This window comes from Thamnophis sirtalis, unplaced genomic scaffold (assembly GCF_051295495.1).
Source record: "Thamnophis sirtalis isolate CommonGarterSnake01/CBP01778 unplaced genomic scaffold, rThaSir2_p1.2 scaffold_11, whole genome shotgun sequence".
NCBI classification, from domain to species: Eukaryota; Metazoa; Chordata; class Lepidosauria; order Squamata; family Natricidae; genus Thamnophis; species Thamnophis sirtalis.
The window spans coordinates 26,923,523-26,937,859 of NW_028261391.1; the positions used below are offsets into that span (position 1 = coordinate 26,923,523).

Consider the following 14,337-nt stretch of genomic DNA (forward strand, 5'->3'; position numbering starts at 1 on the left):
GGAGGAAGTTCACTGCTTCCATTCAGAAATACAACATATATATATATATATCTATATGTATATATCTATATCTATATATATATCTATATCTATATCTATATCTATATCTATATCTATATCTATATCTATCTATCTATCTATCTATCTATCTATCTATCTATCTATATATATATATATATATATATATATATACATGCATACATACAAACAATACTAAATACATGATAAAATCATATAATTATGAATTATATAAGGTATAATATAATTAAATAATTTATAATATATTATATAATTAATAATACAAAATTCATAATGACATATAGTACAGGACCCATATGATGATATTTGTTATAAAGTTATTCATAAGTGATAATTTGGACAACTGAATTAAATAAAAGATGTAATCAACATTTTAGAGTTTCAGAGCGCTTATATTACAGAAGAAAAGTGAAGGCAGTTTCTCAGTGATTTGGCAAGTGTATAAATCTGATTATTCAGCTCTTGCTCTTGGATATCAAATAACCTGCTAGCAGCTTAGAATGTAACAGCTGTCTGGCTACTCAGTATAGTATAAGAAACCATGATGCCAAAAAACTCACATAAGAAAAAGGAATGCTTATATATTATATAATGCTTATTTTGTTTTCCCCAAAATATGATCCAACCAGAAATAAGCCCTAGCATGATTTTTCAGGAAGTTTGCAATATAAGCCCTATCCCCAAAATAAGCCTCAGTTTAGATCATCAGCCAGACGGATGCCTTTAGTATCATATTTCCCCGAAAATATGACTTAACCAGAAAATAAGCCCTAATGCGTCTTTTGGACCAAAAATTAATATAAGACCTAATCTTATTTTCGAGCAAACACAGGTAACTAATTGTTAGTAAAAATGTGCCAGGTTCATCAATCATGCCAAAAATGGTATGTTTTAAAAGCCAAGTGTTGTATTACATCTATTAGTCATGTTAGAATCACAAAAACATTAAAGAACGATGGGTTTAAAAGAGGTGCAAACAATTGTTGGTTAATGAAAAATGTATTACTAATAGTTATTATCCCAAACCCTCTGTATTTTAAAATAATTATTTGACTGTTTTTAAAATCTATCTTTCTAGAAGTTGTCAGAATCTACTAAAAAGATGCATTTCATTGTTAACTGTCTTTGTGTATATATAGGATCTTCAGAAATCTTTTTAAGAAACCTGAAACATATTTAAAAATATTTAGGGGTGATTGTTATGAGCAAGTATTTAATTGACACGAGCATATAATCTGTTTAGGAATTTAAATACATGCTACATTGATGCATGCACTGTTGCTTAAAAATTAATGACATTTGATGGATGTTACGTATTTGCATCATATATTGCCTGTGTGTATTTTTATATTATTCTCATTAAGAATAAGTCATAATATATGTTGAAGTTTTAGTATTTCATTAGTTGAAAATTTCAACTAATTTGATTTTCGTTTCAAACAATGTCAGAAAAAAATTCTTTCTTTGGTTGATAGTCAGCATTAAATAGTGTCAATCATTTTTTAGGGTATGAATATTTGGGAAATTCCTCCAAATGGGCAAGGAATCACAACTTTATTAGCCCTGAATATTTTAGAAAATTTCAATGTCAAAGGTATGATCAGCTTCTAATTTGTACATATCAGTTGCTTCTAATTTTAAAAAAAGCCAGAGGTTTCTACTTTAGGAAAAGAAGAGGAAAAAACACACATTTTTGTCAAAAGGTTTATATTGAATGAATGACCATTGAGAATGAGACTTTAAGAGACATTATAGGATTATACAAAAGATTGACAAAACTTGCCATGTCAGCAACTCTAAAAACTATTAGCTTAAAGCAATAGAAACCACACATTACTAGAGACTAATAATGAGAAACTGGAGGGAAAGATTGAGAAAATAGTAATGGCAAATTTCTTCTGTATCCGAGTTAACAAATTTAACATATCCATTTAGCTTCCCAGATTCACTCAATTTGTGGGTAACTTTATTTATATAAATAACAATATTGTTCATTCAAACATAGAAACTCATAGAAACTCGGTGTCTGGTGGCAGCTCCAACAGCTCCTGCTGGGCCACAACACATATCAATTAATACAGGAGGCAATTAAGACTTTTTAAAAAGAATGTTTTGTTTTTATATTATAAAAATTCCTAATTGTGCAGCAATATACGTATATAAAATTATTTCCATTGTAATTTAGATCCCAATCTAATTGTAGCAATATATGTAAAATTACTTCCATAAGGAAAACAAAAAATGATCATTTTTGATAAATATATGTAGTGTTACCCGCCTAATGTACACCTTCCAACTCTCCAGGTATGTTCAGAGTACAATTCTAATCTAGCCCCCTATTATGATGATCCAGATGATGATAAGATAGATTACAGTTCTGAAATGCTGCTTGTGGAGAGTATGTTGGTGAGGCCACCGGTGAAATTTCCTAAGACTATAAGAAATACTTGTGAAATCACAGACTTCGGCCCTCCTAGCCTGAAGTATTGACTTTTTAAAGTATATCAGTGGCTTTGGAAAGAGCATTAGTGTAGTGCTAAATGCCACATTGAAAATCCTGTCTTTCTTGGAGATTAGCTTTTATGGACTGATTTTATTAACATTTTATCTCATATATTGTAAGCCAGCTGGAATGAGAAGAGCAGATGGCACATACATTTTGATAGCAAATGCCAAAGTTCAAAGACAAGAGGAACAAGGAGGAAGATCTATCAGAATCAGCAATAAAGGCAGAATAAAGGTTGACCTTAGAAGATGATGGAGCAAAAAAAAGAATGGCACTTTTGTCCTAGGCTGTCCCTATATAGGTTTTTTTTGATTTCTCAGGGAAATATTTTTCCAAAGTCAGGAACTGAGTGGTACGATAGAAGGGCCAAAAGAAGAAGTGGACCTGGGTCAAACATGAAATTGAATTCATTTTTAAATTTAATTTAAATTAATTACATACACTTAATATGACTACTTTTCATTAAACCCATAATCTTCCCCCCTGTCAGTTGGAAAAAACTAGTCCCAATTTCTGAAGATGCTCTGGTGACGATGGGGCAAATCCAGTGCATCATCATTAAATTTATATGCTGCCCAGCTCCCAACAACTCTGGGTGGTTTACATAATCATTAAAACATCTTTAAAGGAAGAAAAAAAAACAAGAGATAACAAAGATAGCAGAGATAGAAATCATAAACAGGAACAAAGAAAATGAAGGAAAGAGGATTCAATCACACTAACCAAATGTCTGGGGAAAGAGCATCCTCTGGTGTAGAAAACAATGTATGAATCAGTTCACTGTTTTTCATCAGTAAGTACTGTACACACAATTATACCTCTATACATATGAAGGATTTTATGAATTGCAAACAATAATTTGTGTTGGTTTATTTCTGCAGATCTGGACCATAATTCTACTCATTACTTGCACGTTTTAATTGAAGCATTCAAGCTGAGCTTTACTGATAGTTTTTGGTTTTGTGCTGATCCGGAAAAAGGAACAGTGCCTACAGCACAGCTCCTTTCTAAATCTTATGCCAGAGACCGTTCACATTTGATCAATTTACACAGGTAAGCTGTCCTCCTGTTTGCTTTTATAAATGCCACTACTTATTAATTAATTACTAAATATCAAACAATACCACAGAGTTAATTATTATTGGCTACAGCTTTCTTTTCAAATAAGTTAGGTTAATGTTTGCCAGCTGTCCCAGGTGCTTGGCTATGTTGGTATTAATGTTTTTCTCCAAACTGCATGAGCTGCTTTCAAAACAATTTTGCTTCATAATTAATTTTAGATAGATTGGGAGTATCTACACTTGGAAAACCTGAGAATAATTCTTCATAAGAAAATAATTCTTCATAGAAGTTGCAGAGTTGGCATGGGAAACTCGGGTTAAGGTCCACCCTCTGAAATTGAACCTTACTGGGGAATTTTGGGTGAGTCATTTTGGCTCTATGTAACCAACCTGACAGGATTATTCTGAAGAAAAATAAGAGAAAAGCATTCTAATCTACTCTAGTCTAATCATCATCATCATCAATCATCATCATACTACAATAGTCTTCACTGAACAACCAGAATTGGGACTGACAATTCTCTCAATAAGCAATATGGTCACTTGTGACTTGTGATTTTACTTCTTCGTAGACTGTACATGTTGGAAGTTGGCTGTGAAGATCACAAATGGTGATCACATGCTTGTAGGATGCTGTGACGGTCTTAAGCACCCACTGGTTATGAAATGCCCAAATCATGGTCCCGTGACTGAGGGACACTGTCCTAAAAGTGGGGACACAATTATAAAGTTTCTTTTTAAGTGCTACTGTAATTTCGAATGGTCAATAAACAGGACAGTCTTTAAGCAGGGACAACTTGTGTATACCCATGATGCTTCTACATTGCTTAATATACCAAATAAAAGTTTATTTTTTATCAGGAATAGTTTTATAGGAAAATTAGATGAAATGCACGAGGAAATAAGGTATATGCATTTAGGTTGGACAGAGGAGAGGATAAAGAGGACTGTGAAGAAGTAAGTGTGCTTTATTAGTACACACAATCTAAAGAATAAGATACAATAGACTATCTATTCTTTTAATGAAAACTGCTTAGTTTCAAGCCAAACCCTCTCTCTAAGTAAAAAGCCCACTACTATCCACTTAGCCTCATTTATTCTTTTCCAGTTGACCTTGGGTATCTCTAGGGTTTTATCTCTGTCTCCTCACTGACCCCGTAGACTGCTGCAATTGACATTTTACAGCACTGAACATGTTCTCTTTGGATTTTGTGTGAAGGGGTTGCCCCCTTAAGGTGCTAGTTTTCAGAATGCACATTTAAACATTTGAAGGCTTCTAGATTTTCCCCAAGATTGAAATTCATAATGTTAGCTTCTGATAAGTCATTTGATGGGTATCTAGATTTGGTATTCACTGCTTGAGTATGTTGTGGGGGAATATTACCTAACAAAATATATCCAGAGAACAGTTTGTCAAAATGAGAAAAAAGTAAATGTACATTTATGTATTAGAATCATATTTTGTTAAAAAGTGCTCAGCGTTGGTAATTTAAATTTAAGGAATTTTGTCAAGTGTGTTTACCATTATGCTGGAATATTTTAAAATTGGCCATAATACCAGAACACATCTTGAAAATCCCAAGAATCCATCTGTTAAAAATACCAACACTGTGTACTTTAGATAAAATGTTTGCTTACTCTGACTTACGTTTGGGATTAACCTCTCAGTGGAAACACTTCTTAAAACAATCCAGTTGTTACCTGTTCACAGGAGGTCATTTGATCATTTCCTATGTAACTTTGCTTCAACTTTCTACAGTACACATTGGAGTAAATAAATTGTTGAAAGTTTTCTTGACTGGCCACTTTAATTGAAAAAGAAAATGCTCTATAGCCCTAATCCAGAACATTTCTACATGTTTTGGATTCCCAAACCAGTTGTCCACAAAAATTAAATAATACAGGAGGTGCATTATGCCTCCATAGTTTTTTTTAATAGCCCCAAAACAGGAGAAAAAAGTTGGACAAAAAAATCCTCTTCTTATCTTCTCTTGCAGTCATAGCAGTACTATTTACATCACTGTAAATAGAGTGAGAGTAGAATAAAACAACAATTGAAAAAATATATTACTGTGATTTGCAAGTGTTTTTGTGGACTTTGGCTGCAAGAAATACATAAAAGTAGATCCCTGGCCCAATAGAAATAAACAATTTTCTCAAGTAAGTAAATTGAGAAATATTACTGCAACCAAATTTCAGTCCTCTTCACTTTTGTAAATACTACGAACAATACCAATGTTTTAAGTTTTCTGCTTTCTTTCTTGACACTAGAGCAACTGCCCAATATAGTCATGGAAATCCCTTCCAGGTGGGCAATGACACAGTTTATTTTAACGTGGTGGATGCTGAAGGCAATGCCTGCTCTTTCACTAACAGCCTGTATAAAGGATTTGGTGCAGGGCTGGTGCCAGAGGGCTGTGGATTTACTTTGCAAGTAAGAAAGCATTTTTCAGCATAAGGAATATGTGCTTGAAATGATTGTTTTAGCATTAATTTTTCAGTGTGGTGTGTTGCTAATTCATATCCGGATTGGCTTGAAATTGTTCCTAATTCAAGTGTAGCCATTTCAAATTCTTGTATCTTTTTTAAAAAAATGAAAACTAGTTGGCTATACAGCAAAACTCAAGGATTTCGCTTCATCCATTTGTACAAGAATTCCTTCTCTATTTGAAGTTTTCCTTCTTTATTTAAATTTTCTCTTACCCACTGAAATCTTTTCAAAAACTGTTGAAATATTATTCCAGATTATTTAAAGATCATGTAATCAGGAATCTTTTTATCTTCATTTTAATGATGTCTATTTTAATGCATTTTTAAAAATTATTATCAACCAATGTGCTGCTACTTTTTTGCAGTTTTGCTTCATTTTTTTATTATTACCTGTATCGATAATAAGAAAATATTTGTAGCTCAGGGTTGAACTATGGAGTCTTTGGTGCTCTCTGAGCTTGGTTGTTTTCTTGTAGATGTTTCATTAGCCAAACTGGGTAACATCATCTTTGCATTAATTATGTTATTCAGTTTGGTAATGTCCACAAGAAAATTAGCAAGCTCAGAGAGTACCAAGGACGCCACAGTTCAATGTTGAACTACCAACATTCTCTTCTAGCAATACTGCAGGTAACTAGAATTCAACTCTATGTATTGCTTTACCTGTCTATGACATTTAGTGCACTAATTTATCTCTAGAACAGAGGAGCCGGTTTTTCACTACAGCATGATCATCCAAACTGCCTGGGCCCTGGGAAGCGGCCCTATCATACAATTATACCAGCTCTTGCCACTGCAGCTGGTACTGGAGACCTTTTGTGCTGCTTTGGAGTTATGGGAGGATTCATGCAACCACAAGGTCAGGTGCAAGTAAGTACAGTATCTCTCCCTCCTGGGTGTAATGTATTAGTTGCCAGAAAATAGTTTGCCCTTCAAAGCTTACATGATTGAATAGAGTTTATGTTTTTCACAAATTTGGGGAAAATTTCATGGGCATTCTCACAAAATAAATGTCAAGGTCAGGCACAAAACAGCAAAATTGGTACATGGTGGTGATTGCTTTTCACCATCATTACTGAGATGGTTTCTTCTAACTCCATTCCCATTTCACTGGAAAGCAAGCATATTTCAAAAAAAAGTTGTAGCTGCCTATTCTTTTCATTTGACTAATAATCATAACCAGAGACTTTTATGAAATGTGTGTTTGTTTGTTTAATGTGGGATTCTACTTTGTAACATACCGGCTTTTGATTTATTTTTTACTTAAAAGTATATAAAAAAATAACATCATCTGAGCATTCAGTCTATATTTCACCGGATCTAATGTTTAGGCAGGATATAAATCAAATTTCCTTGATAGTGATTTGGTGAACATAGCCAAAATATATAAAAAAATATTGTTACACAACAATATTGTCTAGATAGTTGGTATTTTATGAATGAATTGTTCCTTCATAATAATGTAGATTTGCATTTCCTTCTATATGTTCCTATAGGTACTACTAAATATGTTTGAATTTGGAAAGAATCCACAAGAGGCTTTGGATGCATCTCGTTTTTATATAGAATATAGCAAAAAAGGTAAGACTATAAAATGGAATGTATATTCCCTCTATCTGAATAAGCAGGAAGAAATCTGAAGTAATTGTCCGACCCTCATTATAGTGACACAGTGCCAAGATGCCAAGAAAATCTTGCTGATTAAGATTTAATAGGTCAAGTTTGGATAGCAGTAAGTATTCTACTATAATTAAATTCAATGATGGATTCATTTTCTCCCAGTAGCAATGAATAAAACCCACACAGTTTGCTGTATGTTGAAATCAATACTATGGTATTTCATACCCTATGTTGCATTTGGTTTCTTTTTATTACTTTGTTTTTCCTTTTATTTCGTTTGCCTGATTTTGTTTTGCTGATATGCTCTTGGGCGAATGACTGCAGTAGATGTAGCTCTCATAGAAAAAGAGGCTTGCAAGAAATGGCAAATGAAACCTGTAATTTCTGCTGTCCATCTCAACCCCCCCTCAAATAGATTTCCTTCTGATGATGTATTTTAGTTTCTTTATGCTACTTCCAAAAAACCAATTTGGTGCAGGAGTTAAGGCATCAGGTTAGAAACTGGGAGATCATGAGTTCTAAATCCACTTTAGGCACAAAGTTAGCTGCAGGACTTTGGGCCAGTCACCCTCTCTCAGTCTAGGAAGGAGGCAATGGCCAACCACTTCCAAAATCCGTCTAGGCTCTACTTGACTTTAGCCAAAAAAGAGAACCCATCCTGAAGGCACAGTAGAATATAAATTTCATAAGTTCATATATGTATGTATATAAGTCTCTGCGTGTATATATACATAGTGATGTGCTGGTAAATATATAAGAACTAGCTTAGGTGGCTCCACTGACATCACTGCGCTGAACCACTAGCCACTGAACAGATTGTCAGCACACTAGGCATAGTAGCTTAACTCTGTCTTAACTGGCTAACAGTTTTCCTAACAATGTACCAATCACCTCTTATGAGCCAGTACAACCCGGTTCCAGCACACCTCCCTCTCTTGTTCTATGTATATGTTCATTTATTTTTCTGTATTTACAATATATAGGAACATAATTTTAAGATATCACAGAGCTTCGGTCTTGTATTTATCTTAGTTGAAGAGTACTCAGTTATATCATCTACTTAGACCTATTTCCTGATGACAAAATGAGACAAGGTTTACTTATAAGCAGGTTTCCATATCCCTTTGTGCAAGCATTAACAGCTAATTGCACAGAATTGTCTGTTAAAACATCCTTTCTTAACCTGGTGGCCTTGGGGATGTTGACTTTCTTGATCCTTTGTTGATGCTAGGTTTGTGAAGGCTACTTGAAAGCATGTCTTTTTACCCAAGAGCTTATTCAGAACCAACCTGGACAAAGATCTCTATTGATGAATTGCATTATTAGTAGGAAGTTCTTAAAGCATAAGCTCAGCATTCCTCTAGCCTTCCTCATCCGCTTGACTGAAGCATAAGGGGTGAAAGTGAAGAGGAAGGAAGGACACATACATGTGCAGTGCAGCAGTTAAATGTTGGGCTTCGATCAGGGTTATCCCACCTGGCTATTGAAACTCACGGGTAATTTTGGATCTGTAATTCTCTCTCAACCTATCCCACTTTGCGGGTTTGCTCTTACAGGGATTATGGACAGAAAGGCTAAAATTAGCCTTTATGTCCATAACCCCACCCTGTATATATTTTACCCTGAGCATCTAGGCCAGTGATGGCGAACCTTTTTTGGCTCATGTGTCAAAAGTGGGGGAGCTCAGGGGAGTCGTATGTGGGTGTGCCACACCCATAATGCTTTGGGCATGACCACAGTGCGCATGTGCGCACAACCAGCAAGCCCCCCCATTATTGGGCGTGTTTTTTTCACCCTCCCCAGGTTCCAGAGGCTTTATAGGAGCCTGGGGAAGGTGAAAACAGCCTCCCTGCCCCCCCCCCCCCGGGAGGCCCTCCGGAGGCTTCAGGAGCTTTTCCTGAAGCCTCCGGAGCACGAAAAACTGGCTCTATGGGCAAACTGGAAGTTCAGGAACGTACTTCCGGGTTGCTCATAGTGCCAGTTTTAGCCCTCCAGACCTTCAGGGAAGCCTCCTGAGGGCTCCTGAATGCTCTGGAGGGTTAAAAACGGCTCTATGAGCAAACCGGAAGTCCGTTCCTGAACTTCCAATTTGCCCATATTCGCGCTCCTGAAGCTTCAGGAAAACCTCCGGAGGGCAAAAAATGGCCTCAAAAAAAGGTTGAAGTCAGGGCAAGCCTCGTGTGTCCTGACAAATGGCTCTGCATGCTACCTGTGGCACGTATGCCATAGGTTCGTCATCACGGATCTACGCCATTTTATCGAGATTGAGTATAGTGTGCTATGCATACACTTCTGCATAGTATTACAGAAAAAAGGAAAGGAGATAAATAAAATAAAATCAGTTATTTAAAGTTTCATATATTCAGTGCAATTATGCAATTGTGTGTCTGGTATCACAACAAAAACTATTTAAAAGTATTGTGTGTGCGTGTGTGTGTATTTCTTTAAGGCAGTCTTGACTCCTGGCAACTGTCTGGACCAGGGGTGTCAAACTCAAGACCCACGACCCATGGGCTGCCCTGAAAACACCAAAGGACCAGCCCATAGTTCCTGCCAGCAAAAACAGAACTTGAGAGGGCTGCCTGCATCCCTCCTGACCTCTGTTTTCACTGGCGGAAGGTTGCAGGAGACCATTGCAGGTGAAAACAGAGTCTGTTTTTGCTGGCAGAGCGCTTGGGCCACCATAGGCATTCCCAACACGAGTGACGTCAAGCTGGCCATGCCCCCCTTCTCCGGTATCCTGGATTTTTAGCCTGGTGCCTTAATTGTTATACCCAAACAGGTCTTAGAATTGAATATATATTCCAGTTTAATAAATTAAATGCAATGAATATTATTTTGGTGTATTTCATCATGTTTTTCTGATGCCACATTAAACATTACAGTTCAGCATTATACAGGCTACATCCAATATGTTTAAAAAGTCTGGTCATGTGTAGCTGTGTGTTGCCACAGATTGCGGACAAAATTGCCAATTAATATTATATAAAGAAGCTACATAGAATGAGGGCTCCTGCACACCTACCAGTTGAAATGTATGCAAATGCAAGTAGATTAATAGGTACCACTTTTGTGGGAAGGTAACCGTTATGTGCTTCTTTGGCATATAGCCATTCTGGCCACAGGATCACGGAAAATGCCTTCAGACAATGCTGGTTACTTCTGCCAAAGAACAAAGATGTGCTCTGCTCCCTAAAGTTACACATGATTGGACAGGGAAACTTTTATCTCGTGCCTCCAGAAGTGATACCTTGTTTTCCTCTCAGTTGTAAAGATGCAGGGTGATTGTTTCTTAGCTACAAAGTTAAAGCTGTCATCTAATCATTTTAAAGGACTTGCTTTAAAAGTGTTTCCAATTCAGATTCTTTTTCCTATTCCTGTGTCGATGAGTGAGAATATTTTATTTTCCTTTTGTGGGATCGTGCTTAAGTGCTGAAAATAATATTTTAGCTTTGGGGTCAGGTGGTATTTGTAAAATAATTGGACATTTGTTCAGTATTTCAAATATGCAAATAAAATCTGGAATGCTGTTCCTTTAATCATTAGGTGCGTGGCAGGTGTTCTTGGAAGATGGCATTCCTCAAAACATAGCAGATGATTTGAGAGCCATGGGCCATAATGTCCAGGAACCTGTGCTTGGTTATGCCAGGAGCATGTTTGGACGTGGTCAAATTATCACCAAAGGAGAATGGTGGAGACAACAATCCCTCTCTTCTTCCTACAATGTACTTTGGGCTGGATCTGATCCTCGAGCTGATGGTTGTGCATTGGGATACTAGTATGAAAAGAAAAGATGGCAAGATTGAGTGAATAGAAACAGATTTCCAAGTGACATAGCATAATCATATACTAGAAAACAGAGGGGACATAATTTGATGATAATAGTCCATGTTTTGCACGAAGAAAACCCAGGTTCAGTTATTTCATTTATTTGCCTGTAATATGGGATATTGCAGGGGTGTCAAACTCAAGGCTCCTGGGCCAGATCTGGCCTGTGGGATATTAGATCTGGTCGGCTTGGAAATAGCGAAGGACCAGCCCACAGTGCCTCTGCTAGTGAAAACGCCCTGCTCGTACCCCAATTTGGCTGGCAGAGTTCTTCAGGAAGCCGTCTAGGCTGAAAATTGGGCACAGGAGGCCGCGTGCTAGGCCTCTGTGCCCCATTTTGGCTGGCAGAATGCTGCAGGAGGCGTTTGTCCCGACTGCTATCCATCCCGTCTCTCCCATCCCCACCCCTGGCCAACCCACAGAGGACAACAACAATGCTGATCTGACCCTCTAAGAAATCCAGTTTGACACCCCTGGGATAATGGGATACTCATCTGCTACTCAGATTAGGGCATATTGGTTGCTTTTTTCTCATAATGCTTAATTATGGTTTATTAAACAAACCAGGAAGATAAAAGTAATTCTGTTTTTTTTAACCACTTCTTGGTTTGTTTCCTCCATGCTTTTCTTCCAATATCAAGAAAAGTAAGGGCAACATACAATAAAACCAGAAGTCAGAATTCCAAGTTTCAAAGGAAAATACCTGGTTTTAAATCAAGTCCTGAAAATCAGTAAATTGTGTTATCCAATTATACTTTGTTGCAAAATCATTTATTTTTATTTTTTGAGATGTGTTTGCATATCCTATATTATTTTGAAAACATATTATGATTTAGTGTTTGTATAAACTAACTATAAAATATGTTTATGAATGGTTTTTAGTCACACTAATATAAAGTTTTTGTTGACATTGTATTTGATCTTCAAAACAAATATATAAACATTTGAATAACTGACAAGCCCACGTTATTTCTTCCCTAGCCTTCCCTAATATATATGTTTGATTAACTACTATTACTGCATTCTGAGAGAAAGTTGGTATTTTAAAATTTTTATGCTACACTTCTTTATAAATAAATATAAATTATCTAATCAGAAAATAAGAGATATCACAAAAAGGATTTCCTTTGTCAGGATAATATTTCTGAATTTACTTTAAAGTATATTCTACTAGGATGTATTACGTAAGAAATACATAAACATTTAAAGAGTTAAAAGACAGAAAGGAGTCTTAAAATTCACACTTTGTATTCAGGAATGCCTTATATCTGCTGAAATATTTTTAAAAGATTTTTCTTTATCTCATTTTTATAAGACAAAAATATTATTGAAAGTAATTTAAAATGATTATTGAAAGTGAAAAAAATGCTAAATTCTTAGCATTGTAAATGCTACAGTAAGATTTTATGTGTAAAATCAAATTTCAATCTTTATTTACTGCATATTATGTACATTTCATATTGTTCAGCTGTTATACAGGAAGGCTAATTTAAAAAGTTGGATTTGATTTTAACTTCCCTTTAGTGAAGGGAGCAGAGTTCATAAAACAGGGCTTTCCTGTCACTCTACTCTGTTGATCTCCCAAAGGATGTTAAGTATATCTCCTTTTGGAGACTAGAGTTGAGTAGCAGAGTTGAGCAGCAGAAGGTAGCAAGAAATGTGCCACTGAATAGTCACACTATCAATAGCAGCTGCCGAAGTTAAAACAAGATAACTTTACTTGTTTTAACAAAAATAAAGTAGAATAAACATTTTCCAAAACAAGCGATACGTATTCTTGAATTATATACACAGTCTATGATACAACACATTGGTTTACAGATGCTCAACTCACGATTCACCATGCAGACAGGTAACTAACATACAGAGTAGCCACCATCCGATATACAGTATTCAACTCCAATAACAAGCACAGAGAACATACAGGAACAATCAGAAACAAACAGTAATAGTTCCTACTCCCTCTTATTGCTGATTAAAGCAACAGCATCCAATCGCATCTCACTTGAGCATTGAAAGTGACACATACATTATTTCAATCATGGTATATATATATATATATATATATTTGTTATATTTGTGCTGATAAATAAATAAAGGGAGACTAGTATAGATCTATTTCAAGCTATTTAGCTCTCATCAGCTAGCCATACCCTTACTGGGAATCGAGCCTGTTTAACAAAGGCAACAGTAAAAATATTGGGTTTCTGTCTGGATGGTCTCTTGTGACGAGCTGATGGATAGAGAATGGAAGTAGTGATCTTCCTCCCATATTTGGGCATACTGGGGGTTGTAACTCTAAATAGATACCTTTCACCCCGGCTCAGCTGATAAGGAGTCGAACTCTGTGGCTTAGTGGTTAACACATCTGCCTAAGATGCAATACAGCACAGGTTAGAATCCCAGTAAGGGTATGGCTAGCTGATGAGAGCTAAATAGCTTGAAATAGATCTATACTAGTCTCCCTTTATTTATTTATCAGCACAAATACACAAATGTAACAAAGGCAACAGTAAAAATATTGGGTTTCTGTCTGGATGGTCTCTTGTGATGAGCCAATGGACAGAGAATGGAAGTAGTGATCTTCCTCCCATATTTGGGCATACCGGGGGTTGTAACTCTAAATATATATATACACATATATACACATACACACACACACACACACACACACACAAACACACACGTGTGTGTGTATGTATGTATATATATATATATATATATATATATATATATATATATATATATATGCATACATACATACATACATACATACATACATACACACACACA

General features: G+C 35.8%; 1 protein-coding gene across 1 annotated transcript in view; it reads left to right on the forward strand.

Annotated features, from left to right (window-relative positions):
* Positions 1 to 13,587, forward strand: part of LOC106544485 (uncharacterized) — a 33,833-nt gene extending 20,246 nt beyond the window's left edge. The window contains exons 7-12 of the mRNA XM_087725399.1: positions 1,546 to 1,633; positions 3,427 to 3,598; positions 5,878 to 6,040; positions 6,796 to 6,966; positions 7,593 to 7,677; positions 11,263 to 13,587. Of these exons, the coding sequence (XP_087581525.1) occupies positions 1,546 to 1,633; positions 3,427 to 3,598; positions 5,878 to 6,040; positions 6,796 to 6,966; positions 7,593 to 7,677; positions 11,263 to 11,495 (912 nt within the window). The 3' untranslated portion in view covers positions 11,496 to 13,587. The remainder of the gene's footprint in view (positions 1 to 1,545; positions 1,634 to 3,426; positions 3,599 to 5,877; positions 6,041 to 6,795; positions 6,967 to 7,592; positions 7,678 to 11,262) is intronic.
* The last annotated feature ends 750 nt before the right edge of the window (positions 13,588 to 14,337 follow it).